At 42.1% G+C, this 10,545-nt stretch overlaps 1 protein-coding gene across 1 annotated transcript in view; it reads right to left on the reverse strand.

The window, feature by feature from the left end:
* The window catches only part of LOC119384022 (hydroxyacid-oxoacid transhydrogenase, mitochondrial-like), a 37,248-nt gene extending 29,374 nt beyond the window's left edge, over positions 1-7,874 (reverse strand). Inside the window, 3 exon segments of the mRNA XM_037652308.2 lie at positions 1,204-1,319; positions 7,046-7,086; positions 7,640-7,874. Of these exon segments, the coding sequence (XP_037508236.2) occupies positions 1,204-1,319; positions 7,046-7,086; positions 7,640-7,692 (210 nt within the window). The 5' untranslated portion in view covers positions 7,693-7,874.
* Between the last annotated feature and the right edge of the window lie 2,671 nt (positions 7,875-10,545).

Raw genomic sequence — 10,545 nt, forward strand, 5'->3', positions numbered from 1 at the left:
ATAATATTCTAAGGAAAAAAACCACATAGAAGGTGCAATGAGGATATTGAATTTTGGGGTTTTGTTTGGATTAAGCAGAAGCTCCGATGAGTTAAATGAGTCCGAGTTTACAGCATATAATTGCAAGTTTTGCAGATATGTGTCTTGAGTGTCGGACTCTCTGGTACCGCTCATGCTTTTCCGTGATAGCTGTCTCATTTTACTACCACTATTTGCATGACATATATCTCTCAGAATTATGCCAAGCATTACAATTAATGCTTTTCAGGAATGGTAAAATACTTATCTGACTGCTCGTGGCCTAGACATTGACAAACTGCAAGCATCATACCACACTATGCTTTGGGGCAAACATAATTTCTAATTTGTGCTGACCTAATGTAATATTTCTCCCACATATTCAACAACGTAAACGGCCAGACAACTAACTACAATTATAAGACCACAAATTACACTGACTGTATCTACTATAAGCTCAAGAATTAAAAAAATTGTAAACTGTTCAGCAGCCTATGCTTTTATGATTTCGAAAATGCAAGAAAAGCAACAGATGTCAGAACTGGTTGGTACCTTAATGGACAGGTTTTCCTGCTACGTTCATTCACTTCTGGTACATCGCGTCATGAGCAAACTTTTTGCATTATCTACATGTTTCGGGAACTGTGGCAATGCAGGGCGAGTAAAGGAATTGAAAACTGAGCTTGTTGCTACATTAATAATGTGCCTGAGAGCAGCGAAAAAAACTCGAGCATACCGGGTGCAGATAACAAGACCTTTCATTTCAAAGAATGTAATATATAGGATGAGGTTGCATAAACAGTTATATAGTCAGTACAACAGGACACCAGCTATCAATGTAATTGCCTGTGCACGCAATGAAAAGTAATCTGGTCAGATTACCAAAGTACCAAGACACTTTAGCGCTTTATTATTCACATTAAGCAACAGTGTATTGTGGCAAGCATGCCCTTTCTCATGAATTTCCCACTATTCCTTAAAGCGTACTTTACCAGGGAGTATGCGTTATGCTGTGTTTGTGGACAGAGCTTGTTTGAGTGCAGTTTCTTTGCATGAATCTCCATGGATCTGATTATTTGTACCACCATCTGTGGACAGCCACAAGAAGCCTAGCACCAAGGCCGGAGCCGAGCCCCACACTCCATTAGCCAGTTTCGAAAAAATGTGTGAAGTGAAGCCCCTGACCATTCCAACCTCTCGGGTCACCCCGGGTCCATAGCGGATGTTGGAGCAGGCCATCTCGAATGCATAGTCGCTCTTTGGAAGGTCCACCTGGTGGTCATGGTGGCTGTCTCTAATGCCTGCACATAACGACTTAGGTTAAGGCAGAGTACAACAACAACACACTCTCGAGCAGGGCCTTGGCTTGGCTGCACACTGCAAAGAAAACGATAAGGTAAACTGGCACTCCTGTTTACTTTCTTGCCATTTTCCCAGACTTAATTTTTTAGAAGTGGTCACACGGGCATGTAACTAGGCAACTTTTAAATATGTCGTTATGCATTTAGGAACTTTCTAAATAAATGTTCACACTTGTGTACCTTCTCAGTTCCATGCAGCAGCAGTGCAGCAGTTTCGCCAGAAAATTTCTCTAAGAAGAGGTAAGAATTAGGCCTGTGTGGATATCTGTGTGCTTCGAATATTCTAAAGAATATTATGGTGTTCACATTCACTTTGACAAAAACCTAACATTTCCAAAATTTCAAAGTCTTTGAAATTAACAAACAGATGTATTTTACTATATCTAAGCCACCTGAGAAGGAGGTTTCACTGCAGCGTGAGTCTGCTATGCCATTAAACCACCTGTGTTGGAGAAATCAGCACCACCGTGAAGCCACACTTCAAGGTTAAAGGGATCATGACAGCCAATTTTCGATCATAGTCTGTGTTATGTCATTTAATCCTTGTGTGTTCACAAACAAGCTGGCAAAATTTTAGCAGATTTGATAGATCACTGCATCTATAATTGAATATTTTTATAAACACGAGAGCAGCCCGAGAGTCTGGCAACACTGGTGCACTTGCGAGCCTCAGCTGCTAGCCTTAGCTCAGCTGCGTGTGCAGTACAGCTATTTCACCTTTCTTCAGCTTGGCGCTGAAATTGAACAATTTGCTGAGGCTGAAACTTTGGTAGAAGATGACGGCTCCACTCCATGCAGCACATGACACCACACATGCCATGGCAAAATGGCAGTTGACGGTGGGCGGGGTTTACAGCCGGCAACTTCTAGGGTTCATTTTGGACTGAAATATTCATTTATAGTCCATTTTTCATATAAGTGTAGGCATAATAAGACTCTCGACATCTATTTTTCACTGAAAACCGCAAATTGTTGGATCAGCACGTCATGGCCCCTTTAATAAGTGCGCATATTACCGCAGCCTGATTAATTTTAGAAGTGTGCTATATGGGCTTGTATGGACCAAGTAAGGCAAATTTTAAAACAATGCATTTTACCGCTTATAACTTGCACCCTACTACCATTTGAATTCGCTTCAAATTATTTGACACAAATTACCATATGCAGCGACTTCATTTTAAACCAGAAAAGAGATATTCGCACAAGTGTAGCAAGAATGCATTATACTTGCATATCTTGAACCATCAGGTTGAACTGTCATATGATCACATATCACGCACTTTGTAGACTCAGTATAAACTTATTTCATCCTTCTCTACATGGTTTTTATTGGGGGCTTTCATGTGAATCACAACTACCAAATCTTGACAGTAAAAATGTTCAAACTTATGCCATATTTTTAGACTGCTCTAAAGCTTTTGCTACAGTGCCTCATAACCACTTACTAATAAAATTACCTTGATTGAAGTTGTACCTTCACATGCTGTACTGAATAAAAGAATTCATAGCCAATCACTCCCAGTTCAACTCTGTCAATAACCACCTGTCCAAATCCCTACCTGCCACTTCACGCATCCCTCAGGGATCAGTCTTGGTACAGCTTCTTGTCTTAACACATGTGAACAATCTTCTTCTGCGTGCATCTTGTCCTATGCACATGTTTGCAGAGAAATGTGATTTACCATATTGTGACTAATGCCTCTGACCAAGTGTTTATTCATTGAAAAATACCTTACAGGCCCGAAGGCATTGAGTAAGGGGGGTTACAGAGAAATCAGAAGTGAACTTACAAGGAACAACGTTACGGTGCAAGTTAACAATAACACTCCAGAATGACCTTAATAACAGGCAAAACTGGTGCAGCCATTGGAAAATATACCCATGGCCTTTCCTTGACTGTGCATGTAACAGTTCGTGAAACATCACCTTCGTCGGGCTCTGCCGCACATTGACCTATTGAAGTACAAACTTATTGGAGGGAAACAGCGCAAAAGACGAAAGACCAGGCAGAAAAGGACACGTGTCCTTCTCTGCCTGGTCTTCCACACTGTTTCCCTCCGATATGTCATACCAACCCGCCCAAGAAATCACTTTAGAAGTACAAACCATTTGTCAGACCACAAGTGAAATGTGCTGCCACCATCTGGAACCCTCACCAAACATATATCATCAATGCACTCGAATTGGTTCAGAATCATGCAACTAGGTTAACCCATACTTCATATTCAGATCGCGCCAGCATTTCTCTTTAATGTAGAATCTATCTTCACATCTTGTTTTTTGTCGATGTATCGCCACGCTATCTCTTTGTAACAAATTCTTTTACAGCTGGCTAAGCCACCTACGTTATATCACACCATTTTTTTTCACGCACCAGCCGTCAAATGCAAGTTGCCCATTCTCACACATAAGCTGTCACATTTCAAGCCTCATTCTTTTCTCGGTCTGCCACAGACTGGAACAACACACCTCACAATGCTGCTGCCATCACATCGGTCAAAATTTCTGGAAACTGTTCAAACTTGTATTTCATTGTAACAGCCTTTTCTGGTGTATACATGATAAACACCCCTTATGCAACACCCTGAACGGGGTCTCTAAGGTAATAAAATGAAATGATCACCAATAACGTAACCTTCAAGAGTATTCGTTGCTGCTATCGAATAATGTTTTTAGCTTATTGCCTTAATTTGTGCTAGTGCACATATGCTGATTATACTACTGTCTACTTTCTCAAGTGCAACGTTATTTAACTGTGGGTCCCTGAAGATATTTCCTTACGCAATATTTTATACTGTATTGCTATTTTGTGTGTATCATAATTGTATTTTTTATAGCTTGTTGTTGTAGAGGCTTCCCTCTTCATAATTTGTCTTTTTTTATTCGTATTCTCAAATAAATTAATGAACGAATAAACAACCAAATGGAAATTCTGTCCAAGGCATCACAGGAGAATCCTCTGCCATCATTCCCTGTGACCAATGCAACGTTTTGGCCAGCACAGCCTGTAGCTGTGCTGTGAACGTGAGCGAGTGTTAAGTGTGGAAAAAAAATAAGGCTGAGTGAGTACGAGTGCTGTTCACTTATACTGTCAAGCTATGCTGATGTCACAGAGTTGATGAAATGCACGTCTCTGGTGTTTATTGGCTCGTAAGTGCACCCTGTCACATAAAAGTACAGGCGGCTACCAATGGCCTTTCATAGAACATTTTAAACTGTGGCACAAGTAAACACAGCACAAGAAGTTCTTTCACCTGAGAATCAAAATATTGTTTTCATTGCATTTTTTTGGTGCAATACCTTCCTGTATTCCTGTAAGCATGTGCCCAGCAACAAGTATTACTGAGACACAGAAGCAGTGCTGACTGTGAGAAAGCATGCTGCGTGATTGAGGACACAATAATATTATTAAGATATCAAATTTCATTTAAATATCATTATGCACAACTGCAAGACATTTTTTTTTTATGCACGATACATGAGAGCAGTAGAAAATAGTACGAGATTTAAGAAGTAAGAATTATGAAAAAAAAACAATAACGCAAAATGGTATTCAATACATTACCAAACAATAATATGGAGTAGAGGTTAGCTTCAGAAGGATATATCGTGGCACAACAAATTATTTAATACAGATATTTTATACGAAAAAGAAATTGATGTGCTATGTGAGAACAGACACTCCTTTAATTAGATGGAAAATGCATTCTTTTTAAAGATTGGTACAAAAAAGGGCTCTTTAATACAGGAAAATTTTCTAACATACGCCCAAAAAGGAGACATATTTCATAGCACAGGTGGTACTGGAAGTGCTTTTTAAAAGGGGTCAATTCAGGGCTCTGATGCATGGAATTAATTCCATTACCACTGCCTCCACTTAAAGAACGCATACATTCGGGCGAGTTGATACAAATACATGGAGGTAATACAGCGAAACTTTAAAACAGACAGAAACAAGGTAGAGATGGAAATGTGTTTAGTTTGCTGCGCTGCTTTCTCTTTTCCTCCAGTTCATGTGACTCTGGCATTTTCGGCTTTTATGATTAGATCAGTGTCCACACCACCCCCACGGATCACTTACACAGCGGCACGGTATGGCACACTCAAGAAATTAGATGCGAGGGGTGGTATGTGAAAGTTTGGCAGTCACATTTTATTCACTGAGTACGGTACATCACCTGGGACAGGGGAAAATTGGCACCAACTTTTCCATACAGTGCAAAGGCACCAAAGAACACGAGGATTTTTCTGAACAAAACGTTGACAACGGATGAAAAATTCATGCTAGTATGGGATTCAAACCAGGGACCAATGCCTGGCTTCTGGATTAGGATCAATTTTTCGTCAACTGGGAAGCCTTATTCAGAGGCATCCCCGTGGATGCTATGGTGCTGAGTCAATTTATTATTATCCACCTTCCAAGTGTCAAGGGGCAATGAGAAGCAGGTCTGTATATCACAACACCCAGTGCATGTCACTAAAAAGTGTGCTTCATCATGGAGGTGGGATGTCTGATCAGATGCCAGAAGTGCAAGGCACTATGAGCAGTAGATGTACGGCTCATTGTAGACGACAGTAAAACAAACAAGTGAAAGGTCACACATCCATTTTTCCATATGTTAAAGATTCAGCATTTACAAGGAGCAGCACACATGTGAGATGATGTTGCACGATGTGATTATTGAAAGCTCTTTACGTTGTCATCATTGCTTCGCATGAAAAACAGCCATAAACTTCAAATGAACTGCTGCGAGCCAGTGCCAAGTACGTCCAGCCACTTCACTTGCATGCGAGGTGCAAGAGTTATTGATCATAACACATCAATGACAAGCCTACATTGCCTCTTGAGTGCAAGCCACTCACACGGAATGCTGACCATGAAGATGGCAGCTCTTGAAATGGCACTTACAGCTGCAGTCTGTCTATTTGCTGCTTTACTTAATGACTACATATCACAAGTGCGAAACACTCTGTCGATGTTTCTCTTTTCTATTTTTTATTAAACAGCTGCCTATGTTGAAATACCCTGCTCATTTGTTCCTCCATCTGTGATCACACGCCCAGGCTTTCCACGTGAATTTGCTCAGTTAATTTGCACGTGAAATTTATACAAAGCCATTGATTTTTGTTGGATGCATTACATGTTAACTCGGTTTGATAGGTGCTGCGGAGAAGGGGAGAGAAAGCTCTTTTTTTGAAGAATAGAGACTTCTGCCGGCATACATAAAGGCACCCACATGCTGCTCTGTATAGGGGAAGGGGACTTGGTGCTACTTTACGTTACTGACTTTGTGCAATGCTAGAACACATTGCAGAAGCTCTAACTAAATAAGTGCGTGCCACATATGTAACACTGTGTCACATGAATGCATCCACGGTGGAAGCTTGACAAAGTAGCAACAGACATGTTTATTAAAACGTTTCATACATCTGACAGCCAGATTGCTTGTAATTCTGTAAGAAACACCAACCAACATTAAAAAAAAATTGCAGTTGCTTTGTATTTTTCTGAATTTGTCATACATTTTTCGTGCTATTACGCCACGCCAACCGCACGCACACGGTCAATGCCAGACTACGAAATGAAGTGTTTTTAACTGCACTCCACAAAGCAGTCAACAGGATCTCCAAGCCATGCAGATTTTTTATTGGCGCCTAAGGCTTACCTTGAACAGATGAAACTGTGGCGTGAGCTGGGCACCGGCATCTATTGTCAAGGTGAAAACAAGGCGGAATTGATAAGCGATCGAAAAAAAAAGAAAAAAGATAAGAGCTGGTCTCTACCCGCTGATGATTGCAAGCGATGCTGCGAGACTGAAGAACACGAAGCATAACCAAAAGGAAATAATGAAAGCGGAGAACCACGCGATCCCGCAGCAGGACTGGCGTGATACACGCCAACGTGGCGCAAGGTATTTATTGTGACCATGCAGGTGATCGACTGCGTGATTAAGTGCCTGCTAATGAACTGCTGCATCCACCGACTGTAAGAGTAGCAGTGCGAAAGCGGTATTAGGCATTCCCTCTCCGAGTCTATGGATATCCCACCAGCTGCATGCACTTTCTTCAGAAACTACGAAAGCACAATTCGCGACAATTTTTTCAAAGCTATGCAGCAAAGTCGGCATGAGCGCCAGCTGTGGCCGAACGTCCTTTTGACGCACAGGCCGCAGACAGATTGGTGAAAGCTCCCGCTGAGCATGCAATACGACAGCCGCAAGTTACGCGAAAAAACATGCAAATTATGCGACGACACTTACGATGCCCGCGACACTTGTTGGAGCAAGTTGACGACGCGAAGTGTGTTGGACATTGGGGCGGAAGTAAGTTGAGCTGCAGTGAGGTTTAGTTGAGTAGAAAAGCGCCACAGAAGCTGCTTTTACCTGAAAACGTCTGTACAAACCCACAAGAACTTGAGGGATCGCACCACACTACACAGAGCTAACAGAGCCGTCTGCAGCAAACAGGCAGCCGCTAATCACTGGCAGTGAGAGTAACGTCGGACAACGTCGGAGGCGGTGACGTTAAACTGGGCCTCTGAGATCTGAGGCGTGTCACGAACGTTTGTCTCAGCGATATCACAAAAATAACATTTCTAAGCACTGCAAATACCAGCATAAAATTTCTTACCCGCCCCAACGATCAGCTCATACTAACAACGCTTTGATGGCTTCGCATCATGCTGGCGTCGTGTTGTCACGTGTAGTAACGATCTTCATTTTCGTTCGTTTTACAACCGACGCTGTTCAAGCACTGTCTACACGATACCAAGGTGTACTGGGGAAGTCTTGCCGGTCTTGCCAAGGGCCTTGAGCATCATACCAACCACACCATCGTGGCGCATGTGGCACCGTTAGGTCACAGCAGAGAATATCACCAATATCACCACAGTTCTGAGCCGCCATAGTTCTGAAGTCTGCCAGCACCATACCAGAGAACATCTACCACTTTAGAGAACGGAAACTGTACCTTTGACTGTAGTACGGAAATAAGGGTAGCGGCGGCGTACTGAACTGTAATAGAGCGAGGCGAGATGGCGCTGCAAGTACTATCATCATCATTAGACAAACGCGTTTTTGCGGTTGGTTCGCCCTGGTCGCGCTACTGCGCTTTTTGCTCCCTGTGGTATTTTGTTCTTTGTCGTTGCTAAATCGCTGCTCTCGTGTGTAATATTTATCGCCAGGTGACCAAACTGGCCTCGACTGGCAAAAACAACGTCAATCAAGTAAGGTTTGCATCGTTTATTGTGAGTGCCCAAGCTGGTACAAGCAATGTGTACAGTCAGGTCCAAGCAAAACAAGTCACTCATACACGTCGAAAGCTTTCAACCCGTACGTGTGAAAGCTGACAAATATGTGCGTATAACTGAACACCGAGATCGCTGAAAGAACGTTGCTCTCGTTGTGTAGCAGCGTCCGAGTTTTAACAGCATAGCTTTAGGACAAGGGTCTTATCCTTCCGTTAGTTATGCGGCGCTTGCCAGGTTGTGTTGATCTTTGAGTGCATGGTGTGGAGTCGGAAACGAAACGTGCGCTACGCCGACAGATAGTTGGCGCAGTGAGAGCAATGTAGTTTTGATTAATCTTTTACGTAAACAATCGCGGATACGTACAGTTCTGCATCTTTCTCGCTCTGCGATGTCACCTTGAATGCGTTACAAATAAGGAATATCGTGCTGTGTCTACAGGGCAGGCACGAATTTCTCGGCTAAATTCTTGGCCGTGAAGCCATACCATAGGTATTACGTATTCAGGTAATAGGTGGAAGAAAATATTTCAGGCTTGTTTTGTTCCTCGATATAGTTCAGTTACACAGTTTCTACAGCTAGAATTTCGTGGCGCTAGTAATCGGACTGCTGAGTATGCAGCGTAGATTAATGCTAAAGAAACAGAGATATAAGGCGAGTGTTTACAGATTCTAGAAGCACAATTCTAAGAAAACAAGCTTTAGGCATGCAGTATACATCTTTGTTGGTGTTCACAGAGAACACTAAACAACTGCTCAGCCGTAAGCACAATCTCTGTATCACATAGACATGTTGATAGAACATGAGCACTCTATTGCAAGCAAACACTCACGAAATCAAACTGTGGGGCATGATGTGAACCTGTGCCAGTGATGGATAAATAAAGGTCATATATATATATTGCATACTTGTTATTGTGTTATTTACTTTTTTAATATATTTGGGCTTGGGAGCTCAAGTATGTATTCTCCCTGCTACTTTTAGAAGCTCCGGCTTGAAATACTGCCACATGCGCTCCTTTCTTTCTATATTTTATGTTATTGGCCAATTGCACGTGTAGTTACTGCGTTGCGCAACCCGTGCCAGAATGTCTGGGAACATTCCAGATTATTTTAGGATCTTCTGTTAGGCTGGAGCGTGCAATTGCAAACAGCTCAGTTCATTGTCGAACTAACGCAGCCACCAGTGATAATGCTCGAATGTTCGATGCCGCAGGTATAAATGCCGATGCGCCTTGCCACAGATCAGTTTATCGACGGCCGACGTGTGTTCTCCGCTATCAATGTGCAGTATGTATTGCTGTAGTTTGACTTTTCGTTTCCCGGCCACAAGTTCGGCCGAATAAAAAGTTTCATCTTGGACACACCGACTGCTGCTTTCGTCTACGTCACGACCCCGTGACAATACGTAAAATCTTGTAGTGTGGCTGTGGATAAGTCCAAGTTCATGTATGTTTTAAATTACCTCTTCGATTTCCTAGGTTCTTTTTGTGACAGTAGTTCACAGACTTTCACTTCATAGTGGTAGGTGCTACAACTGTGACATGTTAATTTAATCAAACAGCAGAAGTAGGTGTATTCAAACAAATTTGGGACGTTTCTCTGCTATGTAAAAAAGAAAACACTACCATACTCGCTGAACACAATCTCACTCATCACGACAACGTAAACGTGTTTGGTGAAGCTGTGCTGGAAGAAGTGCTCGTCACACTTAAAATTTGTTTATTAGATGTCAATAAATTGAAGGAGCCCATTGAACATATGTGCAAAGGCTAATGTAATTGAGCACAGCCTTGTAAAGCTTTGTCGTATCTTTTTGTAAACTTCTACGATCTAAACACAATTAAGGCAAACAGTTTTGAGCATAGTTTGTAAACTGTCTCATAAGGCACAACTAAATGTTGCATTTACGTTTCGCGGC

This window comes from Rhipicephalus sanguineus, chromosome 2 (genome assembly GCF_013339695.2).
Source record: "Rhipicephalus sanguineus isolate Rsan-2018 chromosome 2, BIME_Rsan_1.4, whole genome shotgun sequence".
In the NCBI taxonomy this organism is placed as follows: domain Eukaryota; kingdom Metazoa; phylum Arthropoda; class Arachnida; order Ixodida; family Ixodidae; genus Rhipicephalus; species Rhipicephalus sanguineus.